Source organism: Ahaetulla prasina, chromosome 4, assembly GCF_028640845.1.
Source record: "Ahaetulla prasina isolate Xishuangbanna chromosome 4, ASM2864084v1, whole genome shotgun sequence".
In the NCBI taxonomy this organism is placed as follows: Eukaryota; Metazoa; Chordata; class Lepidosauria; order Squamata; family Colubridae; genus Ahaetulla; species Ahaetulla prasina.
This window is the reverse complement of record NC_080542.1, coordinates 224,667-237,244: the sequence shown is the minus strand read 5'-3', so window position 1 is coordinate 237,244 and position 12,578 is coordinate 224,667. Positions and strand designations below refer to the sequence as shown.

The following is a 12,578-nucleotide window of genomic DNA, read 5'->3' as shown; positions in this document are numbered from 1 at the left end:
TCCTGCTTTTATCCCCTGTGGGGTGTTGCTCTGTGACTCAGCACTCCCTGGGCCTACCCCACCCTTTCCTCTGCTGCATGCGCCTATCACGTCTTCACAGTCTCGCATCGAGCCAGGATTGATCCTCAACAACTGGCTCTTGGGGCGTTGCCAAGGAAGAAGAGGGCCTGGGGGAAACAGGCCTTGTCAGCCCGTCCTCCTCCTCCTGGGGCGGTGCCAGGGAGGAAGAGGGCCTGGGGGAAACAGGCCTTGCCAGTTCCTCCTCCTCACTCTCTGAGTCATCCTCCTCCAGGAGGCCAGGCCCGGGGGGGCTGGGTCACAACAGGTCAGGACTTAGGGCTCCCACCCACCCCCGCTTTTCTTTCCCTTCTGGGGACACAAGTGCAGTTCTCTTAAAAATCAGGACTTAGGGCTCCCCCCCTTGCTTTTCTTTCCCTGTTTGGGGACATAATTGAGTTCTCTTAAATGTCAGGACTTAGGGCTCCCACCTACCCCCGCTTTTCTTTCCCTGTTTGGGGACACAACTGAAACTCTCTTAAAAGTCATGACTTAGGGTTCCCCCCTTGCTTTTCTTTCCCTGTTGGGGACACAATTGCAGCACTCTTAAAAGTCAGGACTTAGGGCAACCCCCACCCCCCACTTTTCTCCTCCTTTTTGGGGCCACAACTGCAACTCTTAAAGGTCAGGACTTAGGGCTCCCATCCACCCCCGATTTTCTTTCCCTGTTTGGGGACACAACTGCAACACTCTTAAAGGTCAGGAACTCCTGTCTTGAGGCCAGCTGAGGATGGAGGACAAGCGGAAGCTCCAACCCCAGCTCCGAGCCAGCATCCCGAGACAGCAAGTGGTCTTTGTCGCAGCAGGCCCAGCCATTTGGCGTGTCACCTGCCGGCAGTCCTAAAGGCACCTGCTCCGGAGAGCCGCAGGAGAAGGAAGGGGAGCTGCACTAAAGGCTCCGAGGACTGCGCTTCACCTGCAACCGCTTTGTGTCCCCCCCCCACACCTTAGAGCAGGATTCCTGGCAATTCTGGCCTCCGCCGCTCATTGCACGAGGCGAAGGATGTGCCGGCCCTGGACTCCTCTGCCCCCGCAGCCCAGGAAGAAGCATGCCACCGGCCCAGGCAGGCTAGCCGCCCCTCCGGAACCTGCAAGGCCTTGCAGCACCGATGCGGCTGGTCAGTTTGCCTCGGCGCAAATGTCTCTTCCCCTTCCCTCTGGCCCAGCCAGGCAGAGACCAAAACTCAGGATCCACAACTTTATTGTTGTCAAACACAGATGAGAGCTCCGCGTGCGGCGGTCAGGCATGAGGGAAGCGGGCGGGTCACGAGGCCCTGAGTCCGTGGGAGGGAGGGCTGTGGTTAGCCCCGGGCGGGAAGCTGTCTGCGATTGGCGGGGGAGGGGTCGACTGGAAGAAAGCAAAAGGTGGGGTTCGCCTGTGGCAGCATCTGCCGCAGCTCTGGTTCTATATACAGTTCAAATATAGATATAGATTAAATATATATATATATATATATAGCTATATATTTACCACATTTTCTCTTTAAATAAATATATACAAATCCCTGCTGAGTGGGCAGGCTCAGGGCACAGGATGAGGAGGGCTGGAGAGCTGGCAAGGGGAAATTGAGACCAAGGGGGTGGCCTCCCCAAGGAGCAGTAGATCAACTTGCTGCGGTGGGTGGGGAGACTGGTGCTGGGCTCCTCCGGGTGCTTTGGACCAAGAGACAAACCGGCTCCTTGTCAGCGAAGTTGGGGGGGTGGTATCTGGGAGCTGATTCCAGCTCTTCCCATCACAGCTCCGAGCAGCGGTCCTGCTTGTTGTAGTGGTCGAATTGGCTCTTCCAATGCATCATGTAGGCGCTCCAGAGATGGAACTCCAGTTTCCACTGCCGCTCGGCCTCCTCAATGTTGTCTGGGGGATGCCAGCAGAAAGAAAAGGGGAGGGGGAAACAACAACATCCAGGGACATGGGAGGCAGGGAGAGAGGGGTTAAGGGAACGCCATCGAGTGAGGGTGGGGTCTCTTTAGGGGACAGGCTGAAGGGCTGGCTGGGGGGTGGTGTCTCAAGAGTTTTCTCTGGGGGAGGGCTGGTTTTTGGCAATGGGGCAGCCTGCTCAGGGCTTGACTGGCCTTATGATTCTGGAGCCTGGAGGGGCTCCCCTCCATGCCTCTTGTGCCAGGGGCGGGGGGCCGTTTCCAGCAGGGATGGCTTTGTCTTCGAAAAGGAGGCTCCGCCATGGAAGGCTCTGGAGTGGGGCATTTTGCTTTTGGAAGAGGAAATGGGGCAGGTTGGGCCTGGAGCTAAGAGACTTCGTCCTTGTTTTGCAAAGCAGCTTGGGGCCTAGCAGAGCCCCACAGGAATGTGAGTGGAAAGGGCCCAGGATGCGACCTCTGGAAGGGGCAGAGGGATAGGTGAATTTTGGATGTAAAGATCCTCCTGAAGCCCCCTCCTCTTTTTGCTTTCTGCTACCAGCCCTCTTCCTGACCTGGAGCAGCACAGCAGGCCTGGCCAGTTTCCTCCCTCCCCTGGCCCAGCTAGGAAAGGGCTTGCTGGTCATTTCCCAGCTGAGTACAATTGGCGGAGGAACAGCTGCACACCAGTTCAGCAGACACCCCCAGCCTGAACCGTCTGATGACGTCTTGCCATGGGCCCCATAACCATGAGCTGAACGGCATCTGGCTTCCTTGCCAGAGGGGCCAGGAGATGCCCTCAAAAATACCTGGGCAGCTGAGGCTGGCACCAATGCAGCTGGCAGGGGGCAGTCTCTCTTCTTCTGTTCCCAAGCTGGGAATGCAGCCCCTCCCCCACTCTCCATTAACCATTGCCATTGCTTTCTCTTGTCCCAGCCAAGACATACAGGTATCTCCCCTTAGGCCCCTGGGGAGGAGGGGGTTCCAGTGCCTAATGAAACCTTGCCACCCTCAGGAGCTGAAGGAACATAGCCTAGCGCATGGAGTGGGCTTGGGTGCTGATTCTGCACCCCCACTTTGTCCTCTCCTTCATCCCACCTCCCTCGCTGCCCAATGTCCCCATGCCGGGTCCTAGCTTGGCTCTGAGCCTGAAAAAGCATCCGGAGCATCCCTGCTGCCCAGAAGCTGCCCCCTTCCTCCTGTGCTTGCTTGTCTGTGCTGCTTCTGGCTTGGAGAGCCCCATTTCGGTTACCACAAAGGCCCTTCCAGAGGCACTGGCTAAATCCAGACAGCCAGCTCTCTGATGCTTCAGAAGCCGCAGGGAAAGCTCCATAAAGACAGTCATAGAGTTTCTTTAGAGGAAGACTGATCTTTCTCAGGCTCTGGGAGGTGGGATGGAAATGTCATGGGGCTTTTTCAACTGTTCTGGGACTCAGGACCCCCTCCCTGCTCTCTCTGCGGGGCCCCTCCAGGATTCCTGCCCACCATCCGTCTGGCTTCCTCTCGTTCTTGCACAGGTGCCCTGAGTGACTGCGGTGAGTGTTCCTCCCCCTGGGCTCCCTTTCCTGGCAGCACTGCTTCCTACCACCCACCCCAGACCTGGGGGGCATTCAGGACAAGAGCAGAGGGGCAGAGGGGGGCCATTGTAAATGCTGGCAAACACAAGGGAGAAGAGAATGCAGCGTTCAAGCTGGGCCGGGGAGAGAGTGGGTGAGGCCCGTTGCCTGCCAGAGCGAAACCAGCAATGGCTTCTTCACCCAAGGCTGCAGAAGGGTGTCTTTGTGTGTTGGGGGGAGGTAGAGGGCTGCAGTTTGAGGAGGGTCTGCTGGGCTGAGAGGGGCAGAAGGCTTCCTGGCCTGGAGAAGGGCTGCTCTTGCAGAAAGGAGAGAGCTGCCAAGACTGATGAAGTGGATGACCACAGCCAAGAGGAAGGCGGAAGGCTAGCTCTTTGGAGCCACTCTCCCTACTTTTAGCTAGGCCAGATGTGACCCTCCCCATCACTGCACCCCTCCCTCCACCGCCCCAGGGCTCACCTGTTGCGCTCAGCAGTTTGGGGAGGAAGTGGTTCCAGAAAGCGCAGATCTGGGCACGCAGGCTGCGGTGGGTGGCCAGTGGCTGGGTGTTGAGCTGGACATACTGCTGCTGGGAGGTGGTGTAGGCAGGCCAAGCTCTGTCCTCAGCAGGGTCAGTGGGGCTCCTGTGTAGAGACAGAAAGGGGACCTGCTATTGACAGACAGGCCTCCCAGCTGCCACGGCCTCCTGCCCTTTGCAACTTGTGGGTCGTGGGACACCCTGGTCATGCTTTGCCTATCCTACTTTCCTACCTCTAGGCCTGTCCCTTCTCCCCAGGCAAGACATCCAGTGCACCCAGGAACATCCCTCGGGCCTGCTCCCATTTCCGTCTTCAATTTAAAATCAGATGTCCAGTATAAGGCCTCCTGCCTGAGCAAGGGGCTGGACTAGAAGACCTTCAATGTCCCTTCCAACTCCGCTAGTCTGTATTCATGCAAATGTGCAGGGACAAACCTTCCAATGAGGTCTCAACATTTAAAAGTATATTTTAAAAGTACCTTTTTCTGGTGTGGCCGCTAAAGCTAGCGCAACAATTGAATGAAGGCACCCGAACTGAGGTCTCGCCCTGTCCCTCGTTTAAATTTGAAGTCTGAAGATTTGCACGAATGTTTTCTTGCCACCAACGTTCATTTCTACTTTTACAAACAGCTGTTTTCTGCATTTGTGGTCTCCCGCTTCCCTCCATGCCCTCCAAGTTTCTGCCTGAGCCCCCCCTTCCTTGTCCAATGTCCCCCTCTGCCCCCGCGGCCCCGTTCACCCTGATTACCCTGTCCGGGCGAAGTTGACCCAGTAACGCATCATCCTGCGGCTCAGCTCCTTCTCTTGGGCTGTGTAGTTCAGGCTGTCGTTGAGGGGCAGTCCAAAGACAAACTCGATCTCATAGCCATGGGGGACCCCCATCCACAGGGGCCAGACGAGGTTGGAGGCCCGGTGGTCAAATAGATAGGCGTACACCTTGTTGCCGCGCTTTGCATATTGGGTGGCAAAGTACATGACTGGGCAGATGACGTTGTGGTCCCCCACAATGTCATCCATGGCTTCCCGGTTCTTCTCCCCACTGTCTTCATCCTGCCAGTTGGTATACTGTAGCACGACGGCCTCGGTGGCGATGTCGTTGGCGTGTGGCACACCCATCCGCACTCCTTCCAGGAAGTCATCCCGGCTGATGAGGCTGTCATTGTCCTTGCTGAAGCCGGGCACCCCGTAGATCAGGAAGTAGGAGCCCTCATCCTTGACCACTCCCAGCAGCACCTGGGTTTCCTTGAAGTTGCCCGTGCTGAGCATGGCCTCGGGGGTGTCCGGAAAGAAGTCCCCATCAATGACTGGCACGAAGGGGAAGCGGAAAGTGCTCTTGTAGGGCAGGACAGACCATTCCTCATCAATCAGCTGCTGAGGGGTTTTAGAGCGCAAGCAACTGACCAGCTCAGAATCATTGGTGAAGTGGCAGCCCACCTGCTTTCCCAGAAGGGTTGCGCGGCGCCGACTTTCTGCAGGTGTCACGGTGGCCCACGGCGCATTGGGTGCACCGCTCTGCAGAATAGCCCGCTGGAAGAGGGTGCGGCTCTGGGCAGAAAGCAGGTGCATGCCCACTGAAGCGGCCCCAGCACTCTCCCCAAAGATGGTGACCGCTTTCGGATTGCCCCCAAAATGCTGGATGTTGTTCTGGATCCACTGCAAGGCCAAGCGTTGGTCCAGCAGCCCCATGTTCCCTGGCGCCTCTTGACTCCCCAGGAGGCCCAAAAAGCCAAAGGCCCCCACGCGGTAGCTGAGGGACACCAAGATGACGTTCTGCGTATAGGTCAGGATGCGGCCATCATAGACATCCAGGGACGCAGAGCCGCTGTAGAAGCCCCCTCCGTAGATCCAGACCAGGACAGAGATGTTCTTTGGGCGGGGGGAGGGCACCCAGATGTTGAGGTAGAGGCAGTCTTCACTCATTCCCCAGTTGGGGTTCCACATCTCCGTGCCGTGGAATCCTGGGTAGGTGTTGTCCACCATCTGGTAACAGGCGCGCTGGTAAGAAGTGGCATCAAGAATGTGCTGCCAGGGCTTGACAGGCTCAGGACGCAGGAAGCGCATCCTGCCCACGGGAGGCTCCGCAAAGGGGATGCCCAGGAAGGCCGAGACGTGGCCGGCAAGAACGGGCATCCGCATGCCACGCACCCAGCCCGTCTGGGTGGCCACTTTCAACTCGTCTGCCTGGCCAGGCAAGACCGCTATGGAGGATGGGATGCAAAGGAGGAGCTGGAGCCACCAAAGCCATGGCGCAGGCATCTTGCCAGGCTGGCAGGAGGGCATCTGCAGGGGAGGGGGGGCAGAGTGAGAAATGCACCTCCCCAGCCTGGCCCTCTGTGCCACCCAATAAAGACCCTTCCATCGCCATCAACTCAACCCAAGCCAGCGACTGAGCTCATTAGAGCCAGACAGATAACAGTGGCTGTGGGAGGAGCCAGAAGTGACCTCCCCACCCCAAGAGGGTCTGACTATTAAGGGACAGGCCTTGACCCAGGCTGCTGAGAGCATCACAAAGCTGCTTTCCTAAAATAAATACTAAATGCCCCCCCGCCCCAGAGTGCTCACTGGTGGGCCTGGTTCATTGGCCCCCTGCCCACCCATCCTCAGCCTTTGGGGTGTGTGTGTGCTGTTTCTTCTTTTTGTCTTTAAGCAGGAAGGGGTGATAATCCAGCCCAATTGATTGAGCCTTGCCAATTTTGTGTATTGATAAACTATTTTTTATTCATATATTGAAGCACTGTTATTTAGCACATAGGAAAAGTGCCTTTTTCCTGTCGGGTCTGGAGCTGAACTGCTTTTTCAGCCCAAGTGGCACCGACTTGAGCAGGCGCCCTGCCCCCTGCTCAGGAACACCTGGCCATGAGCGGATGGAGGGAGCCTGGTGCTTAGGAAGGGGGAAGGCTGGGAATCAGATAGGGGTCTCAGCCTACCATGTAGCCTTTAGCTGACCCGTGTCACTATCCATACGGAAGATGGATGTGGGATGTGGCTCTTAGTGTGTGTTTTGTAGTGTTTTGCATTCCGATGATTGGCTCCTGGCAAGCAATGCTATTCAAAATTGTCTAGAAGGGGCTCCCCTCCAAGCTGAGGTGGGGGGTGATGCCTGTTTGGAACTTGCTTCCAAGTAATCCATTTCTTTGCAAGTGAAAGTTTCCCTTCCCACCTATCTGGTGAGGCTCCTTGGGCCCACAGGCCAGCTCAAAGGACCCAATCTTTCTGGGGCAATGGAGGGGGGTTGTCTTGTGCTAAAATAGGCCAGGTATTCATTACCTGTATGTCCGCATACCTGTATCTTTCTATCATCAGAAGACATTTCATCTGGTCTATCTCCAACCTTGTTAATTGTGCTCCTTGATGGCTCTTGGGGCACAGACCTCCCCTCATTGATTGGATTGGAGGCCCCCATTTGGGTGGGGCAAAGCATGCTCCCTCCTCCTCGTGTCCCACGAGCCTCTGCTTTCCTGGGAGAGTACAACAAGGCTCTGCTGTGCACTTGAACCCTTTCCCTTTACTAGCAGGCTGCAGTGGGCGTGGCTTGGACCCTGTCCCCCATGGGGAGGGGCTTTGGGGTGCTGCCAGGCCTTGGCTGTAGCAATGGAGGGGCCCACCTTTCATCTGTTCAGACTTTTTGGTTGGTGGACTGGCTGGACAGGGTCTGGGTGCTTCCTCAGACGGGCATGTACGACCAGTCTGCTGTAATCCAAGGCTGCTTCAGAATGTCGCCCCTGCACCACCACTGACCCTTCACCTGCTGACCCTTCACCCTCGACTCAGGACCTCTGGCTCAACAGGGTGGGTTTCTCATGGATTTCAGAAGGGAGGGAGGGAGGGAGGGAGGTGTTTTTGGACCCCACGAGAATAAAGCAGAGGTCCTGCAGTCCTTGTGGGGTCAGCCTACCACAAATGGCGGAGAGTCTGTCCGTAGTTTGGAGACGGGCGGCTGTTGCAGGGGGTCCCCTCTACGTATTCCTCCGCAGGCCTCTTCCTGTACGTCCTCTGTAGCTGGGTCACTGAAAAACGGGCATTTAAACCAATTGGCATCTCACTGCATCCCCAAGGGTTGCTTGCAAAGAATACTCCACACCGGTTGAGATTCGGCCTGCATGTGTCATATTTTGGAGCCCTAGATGAGAAAGGCCGCCTGGCAGGGCCCAAGCCTGCCATGGAGAGGGGCTTCTCTGCAGAGGGCCTGGCTGTTTCATCATGCAGAAGAGTGGGGGCTTTTATGGCTGCTGATTAACAGGCCCCCTTACAAGGATCAGCCAAAATGGTGAGCAAAGGAGAGGCTGCAGAAGGATCAGTCAAAATCTGTGTTTCTAGATGGAACCGTTGGGGTGAGAGCAGGATGGGCGGGGGGGGGGCAGAATTCTTGCATGCAATAAGATACAGGGAAGGCCGGTTCCAGCCAGGGGTTGGGGGAAAAGCATCTTCAAAAGTACCCAGGTAGAGCTTTGTGCTGCATGGGTTCAAGGGGGCTCTGCTGGGGACGATGGGGATTGGATTCCTTGGTGGAGCAGGGTTGAACTAGGTGGTCTGAAGGGTCTGTGGAAGTTGAGGCATCTGCAGCGCAAACTCTGTTACTTCCAGATTCTCCCTTGGGCTTCTCTTCTCTTCCCGTTTGTGGCCGTTGCTTATGGAAGAAATTAACTGCAGGCACAGGAGACCTCCAAGCAGGGGGGATTTGGACCCCGTTTCCATTCCAGGCCAGTTGCCCGGCAGCTGTTCAGCTATTTAAAGAACTCGGGTCAGAAATAAACCTGCAGAGCCAGTGTGAGAGTGCCAGCAAGTGAGACAAAACAAGTGTGTGTGTGTGTGTGTGTTTCTGTGTATCTTTCTGGCTGGATCTGTGTGTGCTGGAGCTTTTGCACTGGGCTCCTAGCGTGTGCAAGAGAAATGCCACCTCTTGGCCTGGCAGTCTTTAAAGGAAGAATGCCAGGGTCCCACTTGAGGCCTCGGTCATCTACCCAGGCAGGGGTTCAAAGTAGCCACTATTCAGGCAGGGGTGGGGGTGGGGTGGGATAGCAGCTGTTGCTTCTTCCCCAGCGAGGCTAGGCAGGAAGAATGGCTCCACTGGCATCACTGACCTGTCAGGAGAGCCTTCATCCGGAACTCCCCTCCCCCCCATGGATTAGCAGCTGAAAACTGACCCAGCCTCGGCAACCAGGACATCTGAGTCTGTTTGTCTTGTGGGCTGGCAACATCACCGAGTCCCTCCACTAGGAAGTGGGGGGGGGCTGCCTTGCCCACTGCTGGCTTTGACCCTTGGGAATCCGGCACTCTTGCCCCAAAGTGAGAGCCTGGCTTTCTTGCCTCACGGGCAGTGGGTCTGCTGGCCCTTTGCCCTGCATTGGCCCTTCCTTGTGCTACCTTACTCATGGCTCAGCCCCTTCCCTCCTGCCCATCTTGATCTTGGGTGCCCAAAGTCCTTAGTGGAAGTTTGTGCAGCTGCAAACCCTGGCACGCATGGCCCAAGCCTTCCCTTCCTCACCCCTAGTTGTGACCTGATTGAAGTAGCCCACATTCTTTACGTTGATCAGGCTGGTGATGACCAGGGATGGAGTCGGGGACCCTCTGTTAGCCTCACACGGGGAGCTAAAAAGGATTACCATGTCAGATGCCTACAATCTGCAGGTGATGTGCCCACGGTTGTTCCACCTCTGCCAGTCTTGTGGGCAACCATCCTCATTCAGGCTGTCTGCAGAATGGGAGCCAGCAGGTCGTTCAGGGAAGGACGGAGCCTGGTCCCTTCGGGTTGGAGTGAAGCTCTCAGGTGTGGGGGTAGACCCAGGACTCCTTAAGTATGGCCCTTTGGTGGACACATGGCAGCTGCAGCTTGAGCCCCGTCAGCAAATGAGGCCCCACCCAGTTAGGTTGGGCATGGTCTGAAAGCTGTCCCTCTTCCTTCTCTTTGGTGGCTGCTGAGATGAGGCTCCCAGACCCCCGCCCCCTTGTCATGCAGAGAAGCTCACAAGTCACAGATCTGCCCTGATGCCCCCCCCCATCTTTGGGACAGAGAGGCCGTGTCTAGTGCATGTCCCCATTCCTCCTTTGCAGAAGCTGGAGGCAAGTGGGTGAGGGTCTCCCCCACCCCTTGGGTTTTCTATGGAGAGATGACGGAAGCTCCCAAGGAAGAGGGGCCACAATGCCATGAACTGCAGAGGAGAAAACAGCCCTTGCACCCAGGGGGGCAGTTGAGGAAGAAGGAGAGGGCTTCAGTTTGTTCACTGGAACGTTCAAGCATTGTTTGGGCACTGTGGGGATGTCTCTTTAAGCGCTGAGTGGCAAGCAATTTCCTCTTGCAATTTGACCTAAGGACAACATCCTTAATGGCCGCTGTGTGTGTTTGCGTGTGTGTGTAACTGCTTGACCTGGGAAAAGCAGCCTCTTTAGAAGCTGCCAGCAGATGCTGTGAAGGAAGCCGAGCTGTTCAGGGGGAATTTTCTCAGTTGCCTCACAAGACCAGGGGCAACCTTGGAGCTCCAGAGAAAAGTGCCCAACAGCTGGTCAGGCTGGAAAGCCGAGCAAGGCTTGCCAGCTGGTGGAGCTTAAATGGAGACCACCAGGGTGTCCCATTGCTCTGGGCTGGGCCATCCCCAAAGAAGAATGGAAGGCATTGGTCTCCAACAGTGCCTTTTCTCCTGCAGCTGCCAGCCCCACCTCGGCTCCCTTTCAGCTAATGGCCCTTTACCTTGCAGTAGGAAAGACACCCCCCCCCCCCGTAGACTTGCCATTCTTCGCTTGGCAAAACCGACTCATCTTAGACCTGCATGACAAGCATCAGAGAAGCCCTCGACCCGTTTTTGCCTTCCCAACATGCTCTCAGGGAGATAGACATAGCAGGGAAGAGGGGACTTGGCCGCTCGGGAGAGGGGATACGGATGCCTGGGAGCCTCCCTCAAGGCGCCGAGTAGTTGCACGTGTCCAGCGGGAGCATGCGTGGAAGGGCGGGGGAGGGGGCCAGCTAGTCTCAGCGCTTCTGGAAGTCTCTCCCTCCCCTTGTCCGGCCGCAGGCGGTCCAGGTTTTTAATAGACGTGCCACCCCACAGCTCCCCTTTCTCGGCTTCCTGCAGCTGTTCTGTTGGCCCTGGGGACAGCTTCGCAGCTGTGGGGGCATAGAACTGAACCCCTCGCCCCAAGCAGCGCATGGCTAGATAGCTAAATGGCTGCCTGTCCCCGTCCTAAGGCTCCCGGCCAGGGCTTCCTTTGCCTCTCCCTCCCGCACGGGAGACCCCAACCTCGGGTTTTCCTCCCTCCCCGCCTAGCTTTCAGAGGACGCGGCGCCTCCTCCCAGTCCTTTGGTTCGACCTGCTCCAGGGAAGGGATGGATGGAGGTGGAGGAATAATCAGGGAACCTGGGGCGCTCTGTATACTCCTAGAGGCTCAAAAGCAGAGGGAAGCCTAGGACCCTCCTCTGTCGAGCTCCGTGGGGAGTCTCCGGGCGGAGGGAGAGACCAGGTTTCCTTATTGCTTTGGGGGAGAATCAAAGTAGCCACGTCGCTCTCTGGTTGCCAGAGGGAGGGGAGACGGCTCCCTTACGGGGGTCTTGCTGTAGTAGGCGAGGCCCCGGGCAAACGCCTAGGGAAGGGGGGAGAGGTGGGCTATCATTAACGCGGGCGCTCTCCGGCGGGTAACCGTTTTTCCCCACAGGCGCCACCCCGTTACCTTGGAGGAGGAGGGCGCCTCTGCTTCCGCCACTGCCGCGGGCTGGGCTGCGTCTGCGACGCCGGGCGGGCGATAGCGGCGGTGGCAGCGGCGCCCCCCCAGCCCAGCCGGCCCAGCCCTGCCTCCCGCGGCCACGTCTCGCGAGCCTTGCCCCTTCCTCCGCCGGGAGGGGGAGAAGAAGTCGCCCAGCCGTGGCCCCTTAGCCAGTGGAGGGGCTGCTTTTTGCCCCTTCCTCCCAGGAGACCAGACCCGGAATCCACGACGGTCTGCAGTGGCCGAGGGGGATCCAGATTTGGGGCTTCTGGAAAAAGACTCCCCATTCCCTCCCAGTTACCACAAATTGGGAGGACAAAGCGCATTTTCCCCCCCGCCCCCCGCGCCCCGTCTTTCAGAAAGTCTACAGCGGCCTGCTCAGCTGCGGGACTCCCTGACCACTGAAACAGCCGAAATGCGGAGCTGGGTGGCGTGGCGGCCTCAGTCCGGCGAATTCTGGGCAGGTGACTCTCCACTTTCAAACATTCTCAACCCCACAGGATGGCCGCTCCATCCCCTCCCCCCCTTGATGGGAGCGATCCCGAGGCCAAGTGCCACCAAGCATGTTTTGCCTGGTCTCGCGGTTCAGCTCCATGGGGTAACCCGTTGCCAATTATGGCTCACTACCGCTGATAGGGGCAGCCCTGAGCAATCCGGCAGAGGCTCAATAGCGAAACGAAGCGAATGGTAATGTGCATTGGCGTTTCACGTGTGTAGGTAGCTTCCCTCCATCCGCATTTCTAGTCTTTTGCACCCCAAAATATGAAGTCCTTGGAAACAAGGGAATTGGATCCCTCCCTCATCCCGAGGGGCCTGTTTCGGAGCCCCCGCGGAAGGGATTGCGCGCTGCCTCTGAGCGCGTGCAGAGGGCTTCCTGGCTGACG

The 12,578-nt window shown here is 57.4% G+C and overlaps 1 protein-coding gene across 5 annotated transcripts; it reads right to left on the bottom strand.

Annotated features, from left to right (window-relative positions):
• Positions 1–1,241: 1,241 nt before the first annotated feature.
• Positions 1,242–11,759, bottom strand: ACHE (acetylcholinesterase (Cartwright blood group)). 5 transcript variants are annotated; one of them, XM_058181338.1, is made up of 6 exons: positions 11,662–11,759; positions 7,898–8,009; positions 7,286–7,460; positions 4,751–6,282; positions 3,945–4,108; positions 1,242–1,912 (listed from the first exon to the last, which is right to left on the bottom strand). In XM_058181338.1, exons 3-6 carry the CDS (start codon positions 7,421–7,423, stop codon positions 1,791–1,793), a joined length of 1,956 nt encoding a protein of 651 aa, XP_058037321.1. In that variant the 5' UTR covers positions 7,424–7,460; positions 7,898–8,009; positions 11,662–11,759; the 3' UTR covers positions 1,242–1,790. The 5 variants fall into 5 exon arrangements, with proteins under 5 accessions (XP_058037321.1, XP_058037322.1, XP_058037323.1 ...); XM_058181339.1 differs by lacking the exon at positions 11,662–11,759 and adding an exon at positions 9,606–9,806; XM_058181340.1 differs by lacking the exon at positions 7,286–7,460.
• Between the last annotated feature and the right edge of the window lie 819 nt (positions 11,760–12,578).

Coding starts and splice junctions, on each gene's coding strand:
- ACHE (XM_058181337.1), bottom strand. CDS start 9,685: ATGAGGATGGTTGCCCACAAGACTGGCAGAGGTGGAACAACCGTGGGC. Junction 8,010..9,605: donor GATTGTAGGCATCTGACATG/GTAATCCTTTTT, acceptor CCCGTTTTTCAG/TGACCCAGCTACAGAGGACG. Junction 1,913..3,944: donor CAAACTGCTGAGCGCAACAG/GTGAGCCCTGGG, acceptor GGCATCCCCCAG/ACAACATTGAGGAGGCCGAG.